Source organism: Phoenix dactylifera, chromosome 12 (genome assembly GCF_051530095.1).
Source record: "Phoenix dactylifera cultivar Ajwa chromosome 12, Ajwa_hap1_PhDact_Kaust_v1.1, whole genome shotgun sequence".
In the NCBI taxonomy this organism is placed as follows: Eukaryota; Viridiplantae; Streptophyta; class Magnoliopsida; order Arecales; family Arecaceae; genus Phoenix; species Phoenix dactylifera.
In genome coordinates this window covers 4,587,597-4,614,026 of record NC_143201.1, presented here as the reverse complement: position 1 = coordinate 4,614,026, position 26,430 = coordinate 4,587,597, and the positions used below count along the sequence as shown (strand labels likewise).

Here is a 26,430-nt window from a genome sequence, read left to right as displayed (position 1 = left end):
CGGCTTCACGACGGCCCCCGGGTCCAATTTCCAGCAACAGATAGAAAAGCTTAATATCCTCCCCACCAGCCCAGACGAACCCGAGTGTGAATACGTCACCCCAGCACCATCTTAATACCGGCAGATCAGATAGCGATTCCATCAGATAAATCAGGCGGAGGGCATCCGGTTTCCATATTTAATCAACATCCGTGCGTTTCGAACCTGTACCACTCCGGTAGAATCAAAGCTCCGTTCCCACCATGTTACCACCTCGGTGGTATGCTATTTTTTTCTTCAATGAATCTCATGCACCATATTTGATTAGATCACATTTTTCTCTTATATCTTGTATATATATAGATTATTAGCCATATGATGACGTATACTAGTCTTTGGGCGCTGAGATCATTTAATAGTATCACAGCCGTCCATCAAAAAATAAGCGTGAAATTGGAGCCCATTCCCTGCAGGTGTGAAATGTGCGCAAATTTTGTGATATAACCGAAGTTAGAGTGACAAATTTCCTTCACGATTTCCTGCAAAATCCCCCAGTCCAGAACAGCTTCCCAGCAAAACGCAGAAAGCTTTAGTAGCGGAGAAGCAATAAAGAGACCCCCTCCTCGCCATCGCCATCGCCATCGCCATCGCCATTTCCTCTCTCTCTTTCTCTAACCCTAGATCTGAGGCGAGGTAGGGTTTCTCCGGCCCTCCCATGGCCTGCATCAAGAGCGCGCCGCGATCGGCCCTCGCCGCATTCGCCCCCGACGCGCCGTACCTGGCGGCGGGAACCATGGCCGGCGCGGTCGATCTGTCCTTCAGCTCCGCCGCCAATCTTGAGATCTTCAAGCTGGATTTCCAATCCGACGCTCACGAGCTCCCTGTCGTCGGCGCCTGCCCCAGCGCCGAGCGCTTCAACCGCCTATCCTGGGGGCGGCCGGGATCCGCCTCCGAGGATTACTCCCTGGGCCTCGTCGCCGGTGGCCTCGGTGATGGCAGCATCAACGTCTGGAATCCCCTGAAGCTGATGTGGTATTTCTGATGAGAATTCTCTAGTTCAATTCGCTGCTCTTTAGATTTAATCGAGAATGGATTTGATTTTACAACTCTACAACATGACGATACTAAAGATCTCACTTCTAATCAATTTTGAATCTTTTTGAAAATTTTTTGATGTTTGTCAATTTTGGCAGTGCCTTTTGATTTGTTATCTCAATGTAAACTACTCTCATGACATGATTTTCTTTCACATGTCTCGATCTTACTGGCCTGGAGTGTTCCTAGCACTAGGGTTAATTATCACCACTGTCAATTCTTACGAGAAAGATAACAATTGAATTGCAGCTCGGAGAATCCAGATGGTGCTTTTGTTGCACGGCTTGAGAAGCACACAGGGCCGGTAAAATCATATTTTTATCCCTGCAGATGCGTAATTGTAAGTTTTTTCGGATTATATTCGTATTGTTTGCGGGTCTTTTTGACTGCAGGTTCGCGGTTTGGAGTTCAATACACATTCACCAAACCTGCTTGCTTCTGGGGCTGATGAAGGGGAGCTCTGCATCTGGGATCTGGCAAACCCACCAGAGCCTAATCTCTTCCCACCTCTCAAGGTATGTCAGAGAGTAGTTTATGTAATCTAGTACAGTGCCATTGAGAAAGCAGTTTATACAGGTAAACACTTATAACTGTATGGGAAACAATTCAAACAAACTACTTATACAATTTGGAGTTTTAAGATTTCCAAAAGAGGACAATTAATGTTGTTGTCCAACATGTGGGGACTTGGGATTGGTGTTAAGTAAGAAATGTGTTAAATCAGAGAGAAATGTTCCTTGCAATTTTTTGTTTGACATACATGTAAAAAATGAACTGGTGTTACTCCTCATGACAAGTTTTCATCTTCTGAAATAAGGAATTAAAAAAATACCTAGGCAGGCAGGAAAACCAACTACTAGTTATTGTTACTTCTTCTTTTCCTCCTCTTTTTCCTATAATTTAATATTATAAGATTGAATATTAAGATATGAACTACACAGATCTTAAAAAGAAAAAATAAAAGAAAACTAATAAAAAATATTTGCATATCTGAAAAGCAAGACTTTTTAAGGGATGTCCTACCATTCTTATCCTCCTCCTATTGCAATAGGACAGTGATAAGACAGAGAAAAAGGAAGATGGGTTAGTCGAGCAATTGAGATGCCTCTTGTTATGCTCTGAGTCTACTTTTTTTCCTTTTCTCCTTCATAGGACTGCTTTAGAACACAAATAAAGGATTAGTACAGAAAGAAAACCAGGAAAAATAAAAGCAGAGAATTTTGGGTAAATGTACATGCCGGGTGATGTGGACTTCTGTGGGCTTTGAGAAAGCTTCCTCCTCTTTCTTATTTTTCTATGAGTTAGAATATAATAACCTTGCAATCCAATTGGTGTTCCTCTTCTTCTTTGGCTTTGTTAAAAGAAAGGGTTTTAGGTTTGAGATGAATTCATTCAAATCTTCATTGTGCATAATTGTAGGGGGAAAGTCTTAAAGTGTCTCTTATAATCTTAGCCATCCAGCCAAAAAAAATGTGTAAAATAAAAAAAATTGACAACTTCAGACAACAACCCACCATCCATGCGATCCTTTAAAATGGTAATCCCAGAACTTTAGGAGATGGATGGGACAAAGTTACCAAATTTCAGCTTGAAATTTATCATATCTGGAAATGCACCAGACTTGATCAAGTTTGGATGTGACAGGGTGCATATCAGATAATCCATTAAATGGTCTAATCCTCTTTTCAAAAATATGATTTTCTTTGTGGGCCAATCTTCTAGTTGTTGATATTTGAATGCAGGCTGCACTAGGCATCAGCATCCTACTCTTTGCCATGCTGCCACTCTTAGCACAATTCTGCTGTATAATATCTGCATCAGATTGATGTGTTGAAGCTATATTCTATGGTGTTGTTTGGATATTATTAATTTTGATTTAGAGGATGGGTGGCCCTAGGAAATATGCATAACTATTTTAGGGTGTCTCTGATAAATGACCTATCATGCCCTCGTCGAGGTAAATGGATTTTTCCTGCTCTGAATGGTACCTTCAATTGTTTGCGAATCACTAGAAACATCCTTATTGCCAGTCAAGTATATGGGCACATGCTTGTGAATGTGATGTACGTATACATGCTTTTTTTCTAGCTCTTGGACTCATGTAGATTGTTTAAAAACTTGGTTAAACTTTTGTATAGATTGATGGCAGCAGGATAACACCGTTGTCTTGTGTCTCTGCATGTGCATTCTTTTTATATGCATTTCTAATTTGAGAGTAGCATTTGGACACATGCAACATGCTTAATTTGGTCAACACTATCTCTGTTGGGGGGTTCAAGTTTGAAACCTCAGCAATATACTGGGAAATGTGAGATGCAGGTCAGTGCCAAGTTCATAAAATTGAACAAATTAAGGGAATCCTGAACCCAGGGGCTTTCTCCAGAGACATAGATGCCACTGGGAAGCTATGACACATCAATACCAACAAAAAAAAGGTGCATCTAAGTAAAATGAATTACAGGAATGTGTCATCCATCGGTATTAAATGTTGACATTTCTTGAAGATTGCCTTTATGCAGAAAAAATAAAAGTTCATTTAAATGTTTGGCCTGAAATGTAATCTCAATTCCAAGCATGCAACTAGGAGCCTCACCACGCATTTACAATGCATTAAAGGCACATCCTTCTGACCTCACCATATGTCTTCACAAAATGTGGTAGTTATTCATTACTCTTTTCTTAAGGTGGCACTGTATTAATGTGATGTCGATTTATAAACTCTTTTTAATAGTTAAAACTCAAGCTCATATTTGGCTGAGCAACTGTAGCTCGGCATGTTCTGTGAAAACATTAGACTTAGTCTGTCATGTTTTGTTTGCAGAGTGTTGGTTCTGCTTCTCAAACTGAAGTTTCTTTTGTGTCGTGGAATCCCAAATTTCAACATATATTGGCATCCTCTTCATATAATGGGATGACGGGTATGGGAAGTATCTATTTTCTTTGTTTTTGTCATTGTTTTTATCCTTTTGGGTACACAAGCAACTCATAAGGTTTCCTTTTTTTTCATTTACACATATTTTCAGTTGTTTGGGATTTAAGACAGCAGAAACCAGTGACAAGGCAGGTTCTTTGTGCATAAGTTAGATATATTCTGGTCATCTTCAATATTTTCGAAGAGTCCTAGTGCTCCATGCCACTATTAACTAACTGCTGTTTTTATGCTTTTAACAGCTTTTCAGATTCGAATAGAAGGAGGTGTTCTGTTTTGCAATGGAATCCTGATATTTCTACCCAGCTAATTATCGCATCAGATGATGACAGTTCACCTTCTCTTAGAGTAATTTTTTTCATTGGTGGTCACTGCAATCGTTTCAATATTTTAATGAGTTAAAGCTTGAAATTTTGGTTCATGGCATCAGTGTTGAAATGTTTTAGCCTAAATCTCTGAAATCAGCTGGTTTGGTAGGTGTCTATTACTGTTTTATCTTACAATTTTTCAAATTCACTTCTGGCTTTGGACAACTGTTGCTTTTTATAGAGAAATGGCTGAAACAAGTTTGAGACAGAATCAAACCTGTTCTTTTATCCTTTACTTTTCAGTAGACATCCTAGATTCTGAACATTTCAACCAATTCTACATGCATTTAATTTGCTTTTTCATTTTTATTTTTTTCACAGGTTTGGGATGTGAGGAAAACAATATCTCCATTAAGAGAGTTTGTAGGCCATACAAAAGGTTCAGTTGCTAATCTTTATAACTTGTGACATTTTGCTTGTCTTTTGTATTTTTTGTTTTTGTCAATTTAGTATGCATATAAGTTTGATGTTTTCTTGCATTATTGCTTGCACATTTTCACATTATATTTGAATCTTGCATTTTATGCAACATCTTTAGTCTTGAAATTCAAGTGTACTATCTATTGCCTTTTTTAAGTACTTTACGAATACTTCACTCTTAGAAAAACAATTAATATTTTACAGATTTTTGAACTTTGGAGGCGGAGTATGACTAACAATTTCTCGGTGACTTTTGAACTAAAATAGAAAATTGTTTCAATTTATTTAATTAACTTATTTTTAGATTTTTGAAGTGTCCATACACCAAAAATCAATTTTGTTTTGGCGAGAATGTGCAAAGTTAGGTGTCCCATATCAGTGATGTGTGCTATAATTTAGCCTGTGTGCTGAGAAATGTGTTAGGATATGAGTTTCTCAAGCAAGATGTTGCATTATCACCCAATTGTAGCAATGAAAAGAAGGGCACCTACACTAAATGAAGCAACAACTAGTGAAAATTTGGCCCTACAATTCCTTTAGCTACTTGGAACCATAGAGCGATGAATAAAATGGTTAGGATTTAAAAGTAGGTGATAAAATATCTATGCAGAAGGTTTTTCATGCTGACGTGTACCATCTAGTACCCATCGTACTGGATCGGTGCCGAACCACCACTCGGGTATTTCATTGTCGGTATGCTAAACTGATCCATCTCTATACTGTACCAACATGTTACTGATACAAGTATCAAAATTGGTATGCGAACTTAGTATTTGCATTACGCAGTGTAGTTCCAAATTAGATATATAGATCAAATGTTGCATAATGAAGTCTGGGTAATATGATTTTGGTGATTGATGGAAGGTTGTTGAAAGATGAGAATGTTAACTCATGAAACTATTGAATAGGGACTTGATCAAATTAACTTGTATAGAAGGGTCACATTTGGAATTTGCCATGGAAACTAATATCAAGAGATCATCAAAAGGATGCTAAATCTTAACGGCTTTGAGCAAGATAAATTTATCTTGACATTTAGAAAATCTTAGGAGAAATTCTGTAAGTTTGGTTAGATAGCTTGTTTAGTAAGTCCTGATAACGAAAAAATGCCAATTTATCAAGGAAGTAAATAATACCTGTTTAATCATCAAGCGCTGTCCCTGCTATTTATGTTTGTCTTTATGGATCCTCCTTTGCTGAGGGGGACACCCCAATATTTATGAATATAGAATTCATATCCATTTCATATTTTGACATGCTTTTTACAACAGGCTATCAACCTAATGTGAACCCTCCACCTTTTTTACTCAGGCCTGGGAACAAAGGAGGTGTACCAAAGTGCATTAGCTATAGTTGAATTAAACTTACTAGCCATATTATGCAAGCATTGTGGTGCCTGTTAGTATCTTAAAATGTTCATGATATGTGCAATGCATATAAGTTATCAGCAAGGTTGAACGGTGTTTGACTTTATACTGTTAGTGCCACTTGTGTTGTTACTTGTTGGCTTTATTTGCTTTTCCTTTATTTTTTAGATGTTTCCTGGCAATTATCTTGGTGTGTTTCATTTTGTTTTTTCTTTTAATCTGACCTAAAACGTGCATGAAACCAGACATCTGTAGAAGGAAATCAAACTTGTTTCCTTTTTTCATTTTGACTTTCCTGTGTGAACCAGGTGTGATTGCCATGTCATGGTGCCCTTATGACAGCTCATTTTTGCTTACTTGTGCCAAAGATAATAGAACTATTTGCTGGGATACAGTTACTGGAGAGGTATGCAAGCAATTTGATGCATCAAGTGCTTCTCTAAATAGACACTGTTGTGAACACTGAAGTGACTGTTTGAGGTCACCTTTTGCTTACCATTTGTTATGTTATGCAGATAGTGTGTGAATTACCAGCTAGCATGAATTGGAATTTTGATATTCACTGGTACCCTAAAATGCCAGGGGTCATATCGGCATCTTCATTTGATGTAAAAATTGGAATATACAATATTGAGGTAAAACCATGTCACACCTCATAATAATTCATAATCTGCTCAAAGTTACAATGCTCAAGCACTTGGAGTCCTGATTGCACTCCTATTCTAGGATCATTTTATTTTTCTAGCATCTGGTGCTGTCATTGTTGTGGATAGCCTTATGTGCAAGAGTAGAAAATTACATGAATGGTAGAGTGAGATATGACCAACGAATTGGGAGTCCCACATGTAGATGTTGTTGTTGCTAGTATTATAGCTGATGCTGTTTCTTATAAATTTGTTTTCTGGACAATTTATCAGGATTGTGAAAGAGATTATTCTGCTTCCTAGAAAGATATAATCTAAGTAATGCAAGATATACTTCTTTTTTTGGTGGAATGCCCGAGATGCTCATTATGTTACCAGTCCAAGCTTCTAACAAGTAACTGAATAACTGTAAATTAAAATTGGAGATAGTAATGCGTCATGTTTTCAGTAAGTGTGCTAGTTGGGTTTCTTGGATGCTTAACTAAAGTTATCACATTCAGTTATTCTTTTGGCTCAGCCTCTTCAGAATTTATAGTGACCTTTGGTTAGCCCAGATATCATCTTAAGTTCGCTCTTTATGTAACCCATTATGCTTTTAAGTTGTCTTCATATGAGAATGGACTGACACTGATTCCTTGCTTTCCAAAGAGCTGCTTGGTGAAGCAGTGCATTCGGATTTCACTTCAGAGCTTAGGTTTATTTGTCATGCAGAGTCAAATTTCATATATACAAACAGAAATGAGATGTCATGTGTCTGATTACTAGGAGATACCAATGTGTATGGTATCAAGATTTTTGGTTCTCTTTCAATTTAGGTTATTATATAAGAATGCTAAATGTTTGTTCTGACGCAGGCTTGCAGTAGGTATGGTGCTGGTGAGGGTGAATTTGGTGCTCCAGGTAGATAATTTTGCCCATTTGTATTGTAGTTCATTTTGAATGCATATTCCGACACCTGGACAGCTCTCTATAGATAATATATTTCAGATGATTGCTTTAGTGAGTGCATCTTACCCATAGTTAACTGGAATATGTGCCCCCTCACAGTGTAGAGTTTCCTAGGAAATGCTATCTGGAAACAGACTTGATTTGGTTACCTGAAACAGAAAAATGAATGGGCACTGTGTACATGTCAGAAGGGAAACTCATGCTTAAATGGGTGAAATTAGTGGGATACCATTATATATTAGCTTGTCAGCTGTTCTCTCTATTTCTTAGCAGTTTCCTGGTTTATTATTTTAATGAAAGTCACCTGTTTTTTAATATTTTCTAACGATTATATTTGACCTAGTTCTCACAGTCAGAGAATTTTACAACACTGATTTCAGTAGTTTTGGTAGGCTTTCTAAACTTTGCTTTCTGTTTCTTTAGTTGATATGTAACCTCTATATTGCAAATCTAAACAGATCCAATCAAGGTAGATGCTTTATTTCGGACTTTGTATGTTGCTATATGTTGAAGCTCTGGTAACACCCTTGTTTGTAAATGGCAGCCATATGTCACTGGTTTAGTTATTTGTCTATGTTGATACCTGTGCTACACAGATATTAGCTCACTCATGTACTGGTGGATGTTTCCCTTTCACTTAAGTCTAGAGCAAATTCCTTTTTCTCAAAATATAAAGGTTCCAGGTTCATTGTGCTTCTTTGGATTTAGATGCTTTGAAATGACAAATGAGGACTTCTTCCCTTTACTTGCCTTCTACTTACCTCCTTCTATCTGCAAAACTTTATTTTGCACTATATTGGTGCAATATTTATATTTGCAACATGTTGATGAGGGCCACAGAATTCTGCCATTGGACAAAGTCTCAGGAATTCTGTAACCTTCTATTCTTCAGGAAATCACGTGAAGTCTTTGCCTTGCCATTTTCTCTTCTAGTCTTCTTGGTATTCTTTGTTTGCTTGCCTCTGGGAAATCCTCACACTGCTTCATCATTGTGCATGCGATTGGTGCACCCCTGGTAGAAGCCAAGTCCATCACTTTGTCAGGCAGGGCCCAAAACTGATTGGATCATAGTAATAGCTTGTCACGAAGCTTTCAATTTTGATAAAATTCATTTCTTAGAATATTTATTCCTAAATTCTTCTATCTTGTTGACATCAATGTGACTCGATTAATTCTAAATGATATTGAAATTTGAAACTAACAAATCCTTCATGGTGGTTGTTTTACACACAAACATGTTGAGCTATAATGTTTTGAGATTGGGAATGAGCGATAAATCGTAAAGGGGGGTTAGATCAGACTAGATCATGGCTTGGGTTGTATATTGTAATCTTTTTCTGGTTTCTTCCAAAACCTTTCCAAATATAAGAGAAATGTGAAAATTGAAATATGAGTCAATTGTAAAGTAGATGAATAAATAATTAAAGGCCTATGTATAGGAATTCTAGTTTCCACCAACATAAGCCTATATTCAGCATCTCTAGTAAACATTGTAGTTGGGTATTGAAGACATTTAATACTACATATCAATTATATTATCCTCTTAGCTAGGATGCTTTTAAAAAGGCAAGGCTAAGACTTCAGAGTATGGTTATATAAATCCTCTTACTTAACTCCATGAACTCCAATAATAGTCTCACTATTTTCAGTAGTTTACCAATTTAAATCCATATTGTTAAATATATTATAGAGATGGATTTACACATGATTTAACAAGTAAATAGCCTGATTTAATTAGTTGCATCTTATAATCAAAGGTGCTATTTAATCCATTTTATAGATTCTAGATCCTATAATCCTAATTGATCTTGATCCAAGTATGAGATCCATGTAGTCTGTTGATCTGGATCATAATCCTAAGATTTTGACAACAATATTATGCTCACCGTGCACTTGTGAGGCTTGAGGGTTCAAAATGTTTGCCTTTTCTTTCACATAGTATCCTTTTGGATGTACTTTGATAAATGCACTTGTCCATTTTTTGTCTTGCTCTAGATTAATTAGTGACCTGACCCAGTTCTAACATGGACAAGCTTGGCTTGACTTGATTAAGCAGCACTGCTGTTAGGCCTGGGTATGAAGTCACATATTTTAAATATTGCGTGTGGTCTGGATTGCGTTATTTTTATAAAATTGACTTTATATTTTTCTCGTATTATTTGGGTCTACAGCAGGTCAGCAGTTGTCTGGCCTAATCCAGTGATTTTCCTTTCATCTCTGGCATCCCCTCCACAGTAACTGATCAACTTTACTGAATCCTCTTCTGATTTTTTGACATACTGCTCGGGCCTGGATAAAAGGAAGGCATATTGAAAAGATTTTCACACCTCTATTATTCTTAAATTATTTTTATAATCAGCAAACAGTGACAAAAAAGAGGCAGTTGGAGATGTTAAAGAGAAGGTCAGAAGGTCAGCCAATTCATTTAAAATAGCTCATAAATTGTGCATAATTCATCAGTCCTCTTGGACGCTGCACCTATCTTTAGACACTTGACTCCAATATATATATATCTATATATATATCTATATATATATCTATATATATATATATATATATATATATATATATATATATATATATATATTGATCCAAAAAGAGATTCCCAACGTGCCTGTAACTAGAGTTTGGCATGTCTGGTGCTGGTGCCTGTGTAGTTTGAGTTTCACTCAGGTAGAACTGACGAGAAATGCAAAGTTATTCTTGAGGGTAGTCTGGGAATATATAATGGTGGTGCCACACACTTGGTGGCAGAGTCGCATAGCAAGCATTATTATTATTCATAGAGAACATGAACTCAGGACTGATAATATTCAAGTCCTAAACTCCTAAATAAATGGGACTCCGTATTAAGCCTTTCCTAAACCAATCCAAATCTTCAGTAAAGCTTTTAGATGATAATTTTGTGCATAATAGGACTCAAAACCCACTATTTGCCTGCTGGAAGTTAGTATGAAAATTTGAGAATATAAAATACACAACCTATTCCCAGGATATTTAAATGGAAAACAGTTAGGACACAATAAAAGAACTTATTAACTGAAAATTAAAAAAAAAGCTTAACTCATTGGCTCTCTTCCTGCAGTTGCACTGTGGCTTCTTCTTCTTCTTCTTCTTCTTCTTTATATTTGTGATAATCTCAAAATAATTATCACACTGTCATCTTTTTAACCAATGAAATCATATTCTTTTTCCATTTCCATGACAACATGCAAATTAGCAACATGGGTGCATGCTCATGTTGCTTGTTCAGCTGTTTCAGTATCTTCTCTTTTATATGGCTAAAGATTTTGCTAATTTACTGAATGATTCTTCTTCTGGGTTTCACAACTCTTGTTTTTTCAGTATGCTTGAGAGCTCCAAAGTGGTTGAAACGTCCAACTGGTGTATCTTTTGGTTTTGGAGGCAAGCTTGTTTCATTTCAAGCAAGCCCACCGGCAGCAGGAACTCCATCTAGTGGTTCTGAGGTAAAGTAACACTTCTGCCACTTCTTTTTTCTGTCTTCTATCTTCTATATTATAATCTACCATTTGGTTCAGGTGCATGTGCATAGTTTGGTTACTGAACCTAGTTTGGTGAGCCGCTCAACTGAATTTGAAGCTGCAATTCAAAATGGGGAAAAAACTTCATTACGAACTTTATGTGATAAGAAATCACAGGATTCTGTGTACGTGATATCTGTAAAGTAATACACTTCTGGAGACATATTAGACTTTCATTCATCAATTGATTTTTAATTTTTCAACAGATCTGAATATGAGAAAGAAACTTGGGGCTTTTTGAAAGTTATGTTTGAGGAAGAGGGAACAGCTAGGACAAAGTTACTTGCTCATCTTGGTTTCAATGTACCAGATGACAGAAGTGAAAATGCACCTGATGATCTTGGAAAAAGATTAACAAGTGCACTTAGTTTTGATAATAACGCATTGGCTGAAAGTGGAGAAGGCAGCGCATTCCCTATTGACAATGGAGAAGAGTTCTTTAACAATCTTCAACTTTCCAATGATAACTTGATCTCTGATGACCACAACGTGTCTAATGGAAAGCAAATACAGAAAGAACCTGAAGAACATGTGGAGACTACTGATCCATCAATTGATGATAATATTCAACATGCTTTGGTTGTTGGAGACTATAAGGGGGCAGTTTTACAATGCGTTGCAGCAAATAGGATGGCTGATGCACTGGTTATTGCACATGTTAGTGGTCCTTCATTGTGGGAAAGCACCCGTGATCAGTATCTTAAGAACAGCCTCTCACCTTATTTAAAGGTTTGCCTGATTATGTTCTATTTACTTATATTTCTAATGTTGTCTTTAATCCAGTTCATGTTTCTATGTGGCATTAAAATGGAATCCTTATGGGCTAAATTCCGAAGATCTACTTTGTCTGGAAAAGATGTTAGTAGCATTTTGTGAATAAAGTTTACATCCTGATGTTGATTTTGTTGACCACTCAGGTTGTCTCGGCAATGGTGACTAATGATCTTATGGGCCTCATTAATATCAGACCACTGAATTCATGGAAGGAAACACTTGCTCTTCTTTGCACAGTAAGTTTTCTGATTTTCATTTAATGTATGAAATAAACTACCTTAATTTTCTGGAATTGTTGGTTGTACCTTTTGTTGTGAACAGAAATATAGAATTTTGTATAGAATGACTCATGTCATTCAGAAAATGGAAGATTGAGCTGCCTGTAGACACAGATCCATCTACACAAAGTAATATTTAGTTGTTCTGCCTCTATTTTCTGATCCTTTGTAGCTGGAATCTTCTAAGGTAAGGCACCCACTTAAGAATCTTCCTGGAATATCGAATCTATGCCCACTTTCTAAGTGCTTCCTTACTAAAAGTATTTCTGAAATATCCACTTCTCACACCTGCACTTGTACCTGCTCCTCAACCTGCACCCAGTTCTCGAAACTAAGTTCTAACCAGTGAAAAGGTTTTGTTGGCACTAGTAATATTTTTTAATCAGGTACTCTAAACACCTATCATCATTTACCTGATATTCTTATTAATGTTGCTAGACTTCCCTGGCTTGGTTTTTTTAGCTTGGCCTCTGCTCTTGGCTAAATTAGAAAATCAATCTGCACTGCTGAGCATGATGATTTTTATCTTGCCAACGGCCAAATTTTTGAAGTGTGCCTGAGCTTCTACCCTCTGTTGATCCTTCGCTTGTTTGGCTTCTGAAAATGCAAACAATACTTCATTGGTGCTTATTTGGGATATTTTAGTAAATACCCGCATTAAAGTCTAGGCAAGTATGATCCATCAAATTGCAGCTTCATAACTTGTTCTCTGATGGATTCCATAAAATTGGCTCAGTGCCAAGCACAAAGCACGATAATGCCAATGATTTAAGTGCTGCTGCACAAGGCTCGCTGACCCATGGCCAGCAAGTGAGGAGAAACAGGAGATGACTTCTTGGCTTGGTGCCCAGCTGTATTGACCCATACCAATTGGGCACAGATCGCAATATGTAGGTTTTTGTTCTGAGTTTTATTGACCATACGGAGCAGGCATAGGTCGGGATACATAGGGTCATGCCGCACATATGCATGCCCTTTTCCAGCATAAGCTGGCACATTCTAGCATCTAATTTCATAGTTCCAAAGGCCTGTCTTTTGGAGACCATTTACTTTTCCTTTCCTATATGGCATCCCCTTTTATCAATCTCTTTAGTCTTTATTGCTCAAGGCTAAGTCCAGCTAGTCATTGATTGCTTTAGGGTGCAAATGAACTAAACTGTTCATGAATAGTACACGCCTGGCTTGATAATGACCTTGCCTGAGCTCATTCGAGTAAGAAACAACCCAAGCTCGAGCTTCATTTAAAGCTCAACTCATAACTAGCCAACCCTAAATACTCTGGGCCCATAAAAATACATAGAAGCGGGAGCTTGGCTTAATATTAGGTTCATGCAAGATTATTCTATTAAGAGTTGAACCAAGCTTAAATATTTGTAGAAACTTTGTCTGAGCTCCTATCAAGGTTAATTCCTGCTTTCATATAAAAAGCAAAACCGGAGCTGCCCAAAAGATTGGCTTGGATCGGCTTGTTTGTAGCCCTAGTTAATTTCTCTTAGTCTTAGGAAAGACGAGAAAGTCTTTTAGTTTCTTTGGTGCTATGTCTGAATTCCCCCCATAGTACCTTTGCAATTTCACTCTTACATGCACGTGTGTACACTTCACCGGTTTTTTGGTATCCGTATAATTTGACATTCCTAAATCAATAAAAAGGATCTAGCGTTGCTGAGATTGTATATAGTTCTCACAAGATTTGTACTCTGTTTTGATCCATGGTTGGGAAGTGTATCCAAAGCACTTATATTTTGGTTCGCTTATTTAGACATGTAGAATATGATGCCACTCTGTCTACCAGATGGTCATTGGACTGACTAGAATATATAAATAACACTTCAGGTCAGATTGTATTTTTTATTCACTTCTGCTAATTGGAGCAGTCAAAGAATGTGAAATCTAGGAAGAAAAAGAATTGAACCATGAAAATTTTGGCAGATAAGGGTAGAAGCATCCAGTTAGGTACTGGAAGTAGAGGAAGACGATATAAGAAAAACAAAGGAAAATGTTTGGGACTGCAGTGTGAATGCTTTTAAGATAAATAAAGAAAATGAGTAATCAAGCATAGAAAAAGAAGAAGAGGGTAGAGGGAGGAGGGGCTCTGCATGAAAGATGAAAAGAGAGAGGAAAGAGGGAAAAGGAAACACTGTAGTCTTTGTGGCCTGAATATGAAACAACTAACAAAAAGATTAACAGAGTCAAATGAATTAGAATAAAAAAGATGAAGCGTTAGCAGATGAAGAGGAAAACTCAGAAATGAGAATGAAACTACTTACCTTGTTTTTGTGACTGTAGCTGCCGGTATTAGGTGGCTTCCTTTCTACCTACTGTTTGTTAAAAATTTCTAATTTGTTGACATATGAGAATATGAAAAATACAAGGTGAAATTCTGCAAACTATATAAATTAACTGAAATATTAAATTCTTCTCATGAAAATACCATAGATTGTTTACTATAAGAATTTCACTCAGGCTTATCTTTAAGTTATACATGACTATTTATTTAGAATTATTACAGAAGTATAACCTATTATTGACCAAGGTGTCATGGTGGGATGATGGGGCTTCCCATCATCCTGAGTGTCAGGATGGGGCACCATCTAGAGTGTCAGGATAGGATGAGTTGGGAAATGGGCAGGGACAAGATGGGACATTTGTTGTGCCAAGAGTTGAGATGCAGGGTGTCCCAATCCGTGGAAAAATCAGGACTGTTGTGTCCCCCAATATGTAAATCCTTGTTATTGACTATTTTTATCTATGGGTTGGTGGCTGGCTGCTACCTATGCCCAAGGTAGTGTTTAAGTGGCCAGGAACCTATATGACCATTAGGCTATGGGTTCATTCATAGGAAGGTTTTTGTTTTATCTTCCTGGATGGTGTGCTAGAGGATTGTCCATTGACCTATAACGACTTCATACACGCTGACAAACTGAATGACAGATCATGTTTCCATAAAATTACCTTATTGGGTTACACTTGTAATTGTAGCGAAGTTTACTCCAGCCAAGGCTGGATGCCTTATCTAATTTTAGTCTTGTTACTCATTAAATCTGAATCATATATATGTGTGTGTGTGTGTGTGTGTGTGATTCATTTACTTCCCCTGATCACGAGCTGTTGTATGTGTTGGTTGTGCAACAGTTTGCACAGAAGGAGGAATGGACTGTCCTGTGTGACACTTTGGCTTCAAGACTTATGACTATTGGCAACACACTCGCTGCAACTTTATGCTACATTTGTGCTGGAAATATTGACAAAACTGTGGAAATTTGGTCATGCAGCTTGAAGTCCGGATATGAAGGGAGGGCTTCCGTCGACCTTCTTCAGGTGATCTTCTATCATCATAACCTGTCATGTATGATCATGAAATAAGCAGCAGAATAATAATTCTTTTGCTTCAATATAGGATCTCATGGAAAAGACTATAGTCCTTGCCCTTGCAACTGGGCGTAAGCAGTTTAGTGCATCTTTGTCTAAGCTCGTGGAGAACTATGCTGAACTACTAGCCAGCCAAGGGCTTCTTACAACTGCAATGGAGTATCTAAAACTATTGGGATCAGAGGAACCTTCCCATGAACTTGCTATCTTACGGGACCGAATTGCTCTCTCAGCTGAAGGTAGTAAAACATAAATTAGGTACTTTTTTCTACTGTATGATTTTGGGTGTTTATTTTATAGGTTTGGTTTACTAGAGTTTTTTTGTATTGAACAAACTTTTCACAAGTGATGAAAATTTATGAATAACTATAGTTGCAGTATTTGTTGATAATAGAATATGTTGTCTGTGGTATCATTTTACTGTTCTGATGGGGCAATAGATACCCAAAGTTTGTGGCAATAGATACGCCAAGGATTTATCATGGTTACTGTGATGTTGGTTTGTTCTCTAATCAAGATGTTGTTTCTTTTTTTTATATTATGTAAGTGCGATCAATTTCTTTTCTTGTTATCAATTCATTCTGTTTTCATGATTTCAAAAATAATATATGTCTCTATTTTGTTCCAATTATTCTGATAGTAGATTATGTCTGTGCTTTTGAGAACCTTCACCACTTATCCAGTATGAATTCTTCGAACACTTTTATCTTCCCTTTGGTTCTACCACTTATTTGCTTTAGATACATGCTGTCTGTGTATTATGATGGATCATCTTCAAATGAAAATTGCAAAGTTGCTGATTTTCTATGCAATATACACATTTTAATTTTCCCATGTACTAAAACATGCTGAAGTATGATAAGTTCCAAAAAAGATTGCACTTTTTTTCCTGAGTTACAATAAACACATGGTGAAGTATTTTAATTTTGATGCCTCTTTTTTTTTTTGCAGGGAGAGAAGCACCCGAAAGTTCACCTTACGAAACCAGTGTACCACATGCTGGGTCTGTATATGGTGCAGATCGGTCTGGCTTTAATGTTGTTGACCATTCTCAACAATATTATCAGGTTTTTCTTTATAGATTTTTTTTATTATTTTTAATTACATCGTAATTCAGATAAGGTCCAATTTCATCTTTTATGTTGTGTCTTTCTTGTGTTCTAAATTAGGATAAAGCACATTCCCTACCACCTCAGAGCATTCCTGCCAGTTCATATGTTGAAGGCTATCAGCCATCATTTGGCTCTTCTTATGGAGGATATCAACCTGTGCAACAGAAAACACAGTTCCAAGAGTACAGCAATCCTGTGCCATTTCAGCAAGCACAGCCATCCCAGATGTTTGTTCCATCACAGACACCCCAAGTTCCACAGGTAGTTTTTTGTTATTTTATTTTTTTTTCTTTTCCAGGATGAATTGTACCAGAATTCTCCTTTGTTGCTTTTATAATTAGTTTACTATGCACATTAAGTAACTGAGACAGGATCCGGTGGGACAAGGGTTCATATCCGTGATATTTGGCAAAGAATGTAGGAAAACACAATGCGAAATTGCTTTGCGTGCTGTTTAGAATTCAAAGGATAGAATTCAAGTTCCATCAAAAAGAAGAGATTATAGAAAAGTTCAATGGTTTGTTAATGAGAGTTGCATTTTGAGTTAAGGAGCAATACGGAAACTAAATGCTTGCTAAGTAATTTTAGAATTAAAAGAAGGCTTTAAAAGATCAGTTGATTTTAGAATTAAGCTGGGTTTATAGGCATCATAGTAAATTATTAGAGAGATAATGTGGGCTACATGTTGAAATCAGATCAGGTTTGGCTCAGATCTGATTTACAGTGTAATAGGCGAATAATAAAAGAGGAAAACAACTGATGAGAGTAATGTAATAGGAAGGAGGAGAAATAAGAATGAATAAAAGACATCACATTCCACTTGATTTTTGTCTCAGAAATTGCTTACTAGGATTCAAGTTCTGATGGGACGTCACGTGGGACATCGGGATGGGGCACTGTCCTACCGTCATTGCAACATCCCATTCAGCATGTCCCAGGACATCCCTTGTCCCAAGTGGTGGCATGGGTTGAAACAGCGGCGCATCCTGTCCACAAAAATTAAGACAGCCTTGACCCATTGGATTTGGGTCATTGATTACTCAGAATACTGAAATTCATTGATCTATGCAAATCCTATTTAATGAGGACCCAAACAAGTGGAAAGCAGTATGTCGTAGCGACTTTAAGGACTTCAAACGTACCTATTATAATATCATAAGACTTCAATAAGCATAGTTTGACTTAAAAAAGAACATTTAACCAACCTAATATCCTATTACAAGAAAAAATATTTATTATTTTCTTACATAAATATTTGAATCCTAAGCTTAACTAGAAAGAAACAATCCTAGGATTTGTTCAGCCATCCAAATTTCACTTGAAAGTAAATGCCAAAATATAATTAAAAGTAAAACTAAAATTGTTTTCTCCATTCCTGTCACTAATATAAGTATCCTTGTTGCTACTTTCTGAGTTTGTCCTTTTGGTTTAAATTTGCTTTTTCCATACTATTCAGTACAATTTTCTTTCTTTTATTCCGAAGTTGCATTAAAGCAGCTTTATGCCACTGGATTTGATTGATTGATAGTAAATGTCTTGCAGAGCCCATGCTGTTGTATTCAATATGAACCAGCAGTAAACCTGGCTCATGATCTGACATCTAGAACCACACTTAATTTGACCTTGCTCTTCGAGTCTTCTTAGAGTAGGTTTTGTATGGTTGGGCCAGAGGGCATGACTTTTTCGTGCTAGAATCTTTGGAGCATGAGAAAGAGGGCATTTTGATGATCTCTGAATGTCCTTTCCTTTCAAAGATTTGATGATTGTTAGCTTAAACTGACTTCCAAATCTCTTTCAGTATATTTTGAACCATAAATCCTGTCCATGTGGATGGTTACTCAATGTTAAGCAAGCTCTACAGATTCAAATCTTTTTTCCCTTTCTTTCCCATAGTATGGTTTACTTCTAAGTTGATTACTTGTACTATTTAAAAGTTTTGTTCACGATTACTTGTTTAAATACTCTGCTATTATAGTTATAACTATCAGTTATACCAGTTTATCTGCCTTTAACAATTTTGTCTGTAACAGCCAAATTTTGCTCCACCTCCTGCTGCATCACAGCCTGCAGTGAGGCCCTTTGTTCCTGCAACCCCACCTACCCTTAGAAATGTGGAACAATATCAGCAGCCCAGCTTGGCTTCTCAGCTGTACCCAGTCTGTACACTATAAATTCTTGGAACTTTACCACGAGAAGATATTTACTATTTTCTAATTAACTAACTTTTTCTCTTCATGTTTGTGACAGGGAGTAGCTAATCCTACATATCAATCTGGACAAGCTTTACCCACTTCCCATGGTTTTAGTGCTTCTCAACCTGGATATGTTACTGGTCACAAGTTTCCACCAGCTGTGGCACCTACCCCTGCACCTAGAGGTTTTATGCCAGTTACCAATCCAAGTTTTGTCCAGAGTTCTAGTGTCAGTCCTGCACAACCATCTACTCCAACTCACTTATCACATGTGCAACCAGTTGCTGCTCCTCCAGCTCCTCCTCCTACGGTGCAAACAGTGGATACTTCAAATGTTCCTGGTAATTTCAATTCATATTACTCAAAATCAATGGCACTACTAATTATCTGAAAATGTTATCTTTGGAGCATCTCTTACACCCTCAGCTTCATACATATAATGGCCTGAAGACCGCATATCTATTTTTAGAAATCTCATATTCACCTGTATCTGGCTCAGCTAACTTTGCTCTGCTGTACATATGTAGCCAGGCCTGCCAAAACCAGGCTTAGAAAATGATGTTAATATCATTTTGTTTATCAGTGAAGTTACCCTCGCAGCCATATTTACTCATCAATCTATGTTGTAGGGACCCAGGAGCATGTCGGACCAATGCTTCTACTTCCTGTCCATGTCCTGCCTAAATCTCAACCATGCACATAATTCTGGAATGTCTAAATATCCTGATCAGTGATGGACCTTAGCATGCATATCAAAGAAAAAGTGTGAGAAAACATATATCACCATTGTGCGCCAAATATTCGAATCCAAGTTTAAAGTTCATTTGAATCTATATTTCGGCCAATTGCAAGTCGGTGCACTTTGGCTGAAAATGTTGAAGAATAAAGCATGTAGGCTGTTTTGCTCAAAACAGTGACATTTGGATGAAATGGCACCGTCTTGAGAAATATGTTACTTTTTTTTGCCCCAGGTGCCCGAACCACCCTGAGATGGTCCGCTCCTGTTTCCATGATCTGATCATTTCAGGCACTAGTTTGAAACATTTTTTTATTAGCTATGTATACATAATGATCATTGATTACTTGAAATCAAAAATGAATTTATCTCAATATATTTAAACATTGAAATTTATGAATCATTCAAGGATAAAGAAACTGTCTCTAGTTTGCTTATAATAGATCAAATTCAAAGAACTAATAATTCACAGGTGCAATATGCCCAAAAATATATGTATACATGTATGTTTTTGTACATGCATATGCATATATATGTATTATGAGAAATGATTTTTTTGTATGATTCAAATTATCGCATAAACCAAGAGAAGTAGTGCTTGTCCATATTTTCATGATTGAGGAACATTCATTTTTTTAATTACATTTGAATATTATAATTTCTGTAGGTATGTATGGACAATTTTTAGATTCTGCTGACTATTATGGTTTTCCTTGTGATGTAGCTCCAGCCTTTGTATGCTTCAAATTTTAATGCAAGTAAGAAGGAACAAGCATTACAAACTTTTTTTTGAATTCTTTAGTAATTGATTATTCTATTGTTCACATCCAGAACCTATCATCATTGAGCAGCATAGGAGTGAGTAATAATTCCGATAGAAACTAATGAAAATTTATTGTGACCAGTATCAAATTGTTTGCATATGATAATATTGGTCCTCTTTTTTATTGTCTTCGTTCTTGCTCTTGTTGTATCAATGCTTGTGGGCATTTCTTTTATCTCCAGGGCAAGGTAATTGTGGAGATTTGTGTCAGTATCTGTCCATAGATGTGGGCCGCTGGTTCTAACTCTATGATGCATCTTCAGTATGTATAGACTTGTATATGCAGTGCTAACGTGCATTTGCTTGGACTTGCAGCTGAGCTGAGGCCTGTTATCACAACATTGACCAGACTCTACCATGAGACATCAGAAGCTCTTGGAGGATCTCGTGCAAATCCATCTAAAAAACGAGAAATTGAGGATAACTCAAGGAAAATTGGATCCTTGTTTGCGAAGCTTAATAGTGGGGATATATCTCCAAATGCTGCATCTAAGCTTGGTCAACTCTGCCAAGCTTTAGATGCTGGGGACTATGCTAGCGCACTGCACATCCAGGTACCCTGATTAGTTGCAGGAATTATCACTGTGACACTAATTACAAAGAACCAGATTATTTTTAGAACATAAAATTGCAAAAGAGAAATCTTAAGTGGATGATTTGGTACTTAGAGTTATACAGCTTTTTCTGTCATTATTTCACGTAGGCTGCTTGCACTATTCTGCGGCTATGAGAGCTTTTCGTCACTGTGCCGCCTCCTGACATGATTGTATATGAAGGCTTATACTAAAAAACAATAGTGAAGTTTCATTACTTCAAACAGATCCAATTTTGTTTGAGGTCATAAGCAACTGGCATTGTAATCTTTATGACTTTTCAGAACTACTTTGTGGACTGCATATCTGGCTTCTCTGATCAAGTATTTATGATTCTTTTCTCATAACAAGATGGGCTACTGAAACTTTTTTCTTTTTCCGTTTTGTGTCTGGAAGTTCAGAGGGCTGAGTTTTGTTGCAATGGTAGGGTTGTTCTTTTCTAACCTGGGTATCATGGGTTCAAAATATGAAAGCAATCTCTCGATATGTGGGAGTAAGGCTGCGTACGTCTGATCCTCCTTTGACCCTATAATGGTGGGAGCCTCATGTATTCGGGCATCTTTTTTTTTTTTTTTTTCTTTCTTTTATCTGGCAGTTTGGTCTAGTAGATCTTCTGTCACATGTTTAATTTTTAGATCTGCTTTAGAAATTTTAATTCTAAAATTTACTGTGTTTTGAAACTAGATTGTCTTCTGATAACCTGTTATTCCTGTTTATACTGTTAGATTTGCTAGTCCTTGCAGTTCATTATCTTTCCTGGGTGCTTCAATCAACTAATATTGAACGTGACAGGTTCTCCTAACAACGAGTGACTGGGATGAATGCAACTTCTGGCTTGCAGCACTTAAGCGAATGATAAAGACAAGGCAGAGCATGAGACTGTAACGTATACCTTGCAGAGCATTCTTTGGCCAGAGCTAGTCCATGTACACATTGCATGCTTCTTTTTTTTTTTAGTTTTTTAATCATAATTTTTTCAGTGTTGGCTTCATTTATAGATCTTTAATAACCTATCCTCCACTATGCTCCTTAATGAGAGCATTGGAGGTCTCTTGCCATAAAAAAACTAGCTATTTTGAGTGAATCAGGCTCCTGGGTTGCTGACTGTTTACAATTTTTGTTGTAAGATGATAGTTTGTTCATTTTATTTCTAACTTTGGTTTTGCTTTGTGATCTCCCAAGTCTCAGACACTTTAGCTGTTCTTATTTTAGATTACAAAGGCAAAAGTAATTACGAGGACCTCGGCTATCTTCTCCCCCAAGTTATCTGTATATTTGGATAGATAATTCTGCAGGGTCATTTAAACTTGTTCTATTAGTGTATAATCAAATCTATGGTGGCGGTGTACCTCGGTGGACTTATTCTGCAAAATTACCGTTTTTATTGAAGTTTATGATGTTCAGTTGTTTCCAGTTTTATTGCTATTCTGGAGATAAAAGATAGGGAAGGATGGTTATGTGGGTATTGAGTCGTTTTTCGCTTGGAGCAAGAAAAAAGATTCAGGTCAACCTCTTGTGCTATGGGCTTATTCTATTCTAAATGCCCAATCTTTGCCCAAATGCACCTTTTATATTCACAGTTAGATAATTATAAAAATATGTTAATTAATATTAATGGTAAAGTCAGGTCAGGGACAGCATACAAGACCTCTAGACCCTTACAGACCCGTGGGTTCGGTCACCCATTCAGCTGTAGCATAATGTGCTGCATGGCTCAACCCCAAAATATTTAACGTGTTAAATCCAATTCTTTTAATTGATATTACTTTTTTAAAGTGTAACAACTCAGAACCTCATCCAAAATGGCTAGCTGGAATGTATTGTTTGGGTTCCTTGATCCTGTATAAGTACCCAAGATCTGCCCAGCGAATAACCGATGTGGGACTAAGCACATGCCCGCACGGATTCTCACATACTTCCCTTGTTCAAGCCCTGACGTTCTCGTCAGGCTAAGGGTTCAAATCCATTCAAATCTAATCACAAACATCACGATCGGTTCGTGGTCAACCTCAATGGATCCGTGCTGCAGAGTTCTCTAGTCCACATAAGTTATGGGTCGGGTCCGCTCTGATATTATTTGTAACAACTCAGGACCTTATCCAAAATGGCTAGTCGGAAGTTACTATTTGGGTTCCTTGATCCTGTATAAGTATCCAAGATCTACCCAGCAAATAACCGATGTAGGACTAAATACACGCCCGCACGGATCCTCGTATAAAGTGATTTAAATGATTAGTATTTAGAAAGATAATCATTTAAAATTCTTGTTCAAGATACTGATCCAAACAAATTTTAGTTGTTTCGATCCAGACATCGTCACCATCATCACCTGAAGCAGGTCGAAGTTTTCAATTCTACTCGTTTAGATTTCGAGGCGAAAAAAGTATCAAGATTAATGTAAACCTTATCCTTCCAACATTTGGTTGGGGCCTGCTTTGGGTAGGATTTTATTTGGGTTATGTATGGGTAGTATTGAGGTTTGAGTCAGGTGGATTACAATTTGGATTTGATCTAATATGTGCAAGACCAGGTATAGGTCTCAAGCGGCTACTCTTATTTGCAAAGCTTAATATCCTCTATGCTCGAAACTATCTACTAGTAACTCAGATTCAAGTATAATTGATAAGCTTCATAAGAAATGTGAGGGACATAAGGGTAAAACCATATATATTAGCTAAAATAATTGGATCTAAATTGGGGTTAGCTCTTAGTGAATTTGGATTAATAAAATTTAAGCCCATATCCTGACATATCATATGATCAAGTCCAGCTTGATCTTAATTGGATGAAGTGCAGATATCGAAACTTTTATGGATTTATGTTTGGATGCCCTAGACCAACTTTATGTGGCTGACCTCCAAAAAGTTGAAGTTTTCATCCTGCTAGAAGATTCAATAACAACTAATACCTCACCTAAAAAACTAGCTAGAAGTCATTTTTGGATTCCTTGACTATGTATTGCTAAAGCGCACACACCTGCATGGGTTCTTACGTGCTTCATTTGTTCTTAAACACAATCTGATCAGCTCCTGATCAATCCAAAAGGACCTCTACTACAGTATCCCTAGTCTGCATGCCTCTACTACAATATCCCTAGTCTGCATTTAAGATGAGTCCATTCAAATACCACATGTAGTGATTTAGGATTTCAACCAAGCAAATTAGATAAAATGTGTTATTTGGATTACTTGATTCTATATAACTATTTAAAATTTTTCTAGTATATAACTTGTATGGGGCAAAACACATGCCTTCATGGTTCTTGCAAAAGAAAAATATTTAATTGATTTTCATATTTTCTTAAAATGAGCAGATACTTATGGCAAGGTTTTTTTTTTTGGCTAAGGCGGATAGATCATACCTGACGAGTACGGATATATCCAATAAAATCAAAAAACAAAATACCTCGGAATGCCAGGGACAAGGTTTTTTTTTTTTGCTAGTATATAACTTCCCATCTTCAGCCTACAGGATACTACCAGAGTAACTAACTACATAACTAGCCACCCAGTCCGCAGCCCCATTAGCTCTACGGAAAACATGCTTGGCCTGGAAGGCCCCTCCGTCCCTCACCATTGCCCACATATCTTGGAGCAAAGGGTGGACACAACCATTACCCCTCGAGCCCCCTGGATCCAACTAATGACCATGGCCGAGTCCCCCTCCAGGACAATAGAACTGGCACGTAAAACACACCGGGCGTGACGAAGGCCCGCCCAAGCGGCCCTCACCTCCGCACCCAGAACCGAAATGTCGAAGAGTTGACTGCCCCTATAGCCACGACCCTGGCAGACGGGTCCCGAATAACAAAACCCGCACTGCCTCGCATACCTCCGTCCAAGACGGACCCATCAAAGTTGACCTTGAAAAAAGTCAGGGGTGGGAGCTCCCAGGTGAAAAATACCGTACGGGATGCTGCCGAAGCAAAATGGGAACCCCAAATGTTCCGAGCTGTTAAGATCCCTTCAACGGGTAAGATGTGACTGAGCTCCACCGCCTGCACACGGGTACTCTCCACCGCAAGTCTCGGCGACATACTATGTTCGCCAAAGGTACGAGCGTTTCTAGCCAGCCAAATCTGGTAGGACGTGCAAATTGCTCGGGCCGCCTCCTGGCTAAGTAGTGGGGACTCTGGGCATCGGCGCATTACCTATAAAAACTGGTCCCTCCAGCCCCGGACCTCCCGTGGGATCCCTGCTAGTCGCCAAATCACCCTAGCCCATGTGCACTAAAACAAGGCATGGTCCACCGTCTCGTCCACACCGCAATCTCCATATACCGGAGGAATCATCAGTCCTCGTCCGCTAGGAACTGCTCTCGTCAGAAGACAGTCGTAGACCATCTTCCAGAAAAATAAGGCTGCCCTCAAGTGGAGTCCCAAGCGTCAGATCTAGGTGCAGTTAGGCCCAGGCTCATACTGCCGTTGGAGAATGCGGGAGAGGTCGTCCACCCTGATGCTGGTCCCGGTAGAGGTGCTCCAAACCCGCACGTCAAATCTGCACACCCAAGTAATGGGAGAGATCGGACCCTCTCCGCCAGATGCCCTCCGAAAAGCTGAACCAACCTAGTCTCGTCCCATGCAGCCCCTCCAGGGACAAGGAGGTCCCAGACTCGTAGACCCTCCGCAGCCTCAAAACTAACCATAGTCGGCCAATGCTACAAGGGGAGGGCATCTACCCACGAGTCCCTAGCCACATCAATACTTCGCTCATCGCCTATTAGCTATCTAGTGTGCACCAAAACAGTAGGCAGGTACCTCGAAATCTCTCAAAAAAAACTCTCCACCCTCATGCCAGCGCCTCAGGGCCCAACTGCCCATAGCGGGCTGCCATGGTCCGGCTCCAGATCTCCTTTCCATTCCTCGCTTCAACTGCAGACCTTTCTCTTCCCTCTGAGATGCAAGCTGTTCAACTACGACGTTGGAATCCACTTAATCCAGAAGAAGGATGGTGGCAGTCCTCCCGATGCTCCCCTAACAAGCTCGAATGCTCGACCCCTCGGACAACCACATCTGCTCTTAGGTTGGATGGTCATCCACATCATTTGAATCAATTTATAGCAAGTGGTTTTGACAAGGGATTTGACAGTGCGAGGACATGCATGGCGGCGATGGAGAAGAGGTTGAGAGAGATGAAGATGAAGGATCTGAAGAGGACTGTTGGTGGCGAGGAGGAGGAGGAGGAAGAAGGGTTGCCTATCGACCAGATCTTCTTCAACGATCCTGATGGGTTTATGATTGAGATTTGCAACCGCGAGAACAT

General features: G+C 38.2%; 1 protein-coding gene across 1 annotated transcript; it reads left to right on the top strand.

Moving 5' to 3' along the window:
* The first annotated feature begins 460 nt into the window (after positions 1–460).
* Positions 461–22,344, top strand: LOC103716930 (protein transport protein SEC31 homolog B-like). The gene is made up of 22 exons (XM_008805134.6): positions 461–1,011; positions 1,324–1,378; positions 1,467–1,589; positions 3,896–3,992; positions 4,098–4,134; positions 4,246–4,351; positions 4,693–4,750; positions 6,467–6,564; positions 6,674–6,793; positions 7,657–7,702; positions 11,096–11,217; positions 11,290–11,417; positions 11,499–12,021; positions 12,210–12,302; positions 15,477–15,662; positions 15,742–15,952; positions 16,665–16,780; positions 16,883–17,086; positions 18,856–18,981; positions 19,073–19,358; positions 20,892–21,130; positions 21,962–22,344. The coding sequence occupies exons 1-22, from the start codon at positions 695–697 to the stop codon at positions 22,052–22,054; spliced, it is 3,384 nt and encodes a 1,127-aa protein (XP_008803356.3). The 5' UTR covers positions 461–694; the 3' UTR covers positions 22,055–22,344.
* The last annotated feature ends 4,086 nt before the right edge of the window (positions 22,345–26,430 follow it).

Bases quoted from the DNA above. Each gene is read 5' to 3' on its own strand.
- LOC103716930 (XM_008805134.6), top strand. From the start codon at position 695: ATGGCCTGCATCAAGAGCGCGCCGCGATCGGCCCTCGCCGCATTCGCC. The intron at 6,565-6,673 runs GTATGCAAGCAA...TATGTTATGCAG, and splicing joins GGGATACAGTTACTGGAGAG to ATAGTGTGTGAATTACCAGC. The intron at 6,794-7,656 runs GTAAAACCATGT...GTTCTGACGCAG, and splicing joins TTGGAATATACAATATTGAG to GCTTGCAGTAGGTATGGTGC.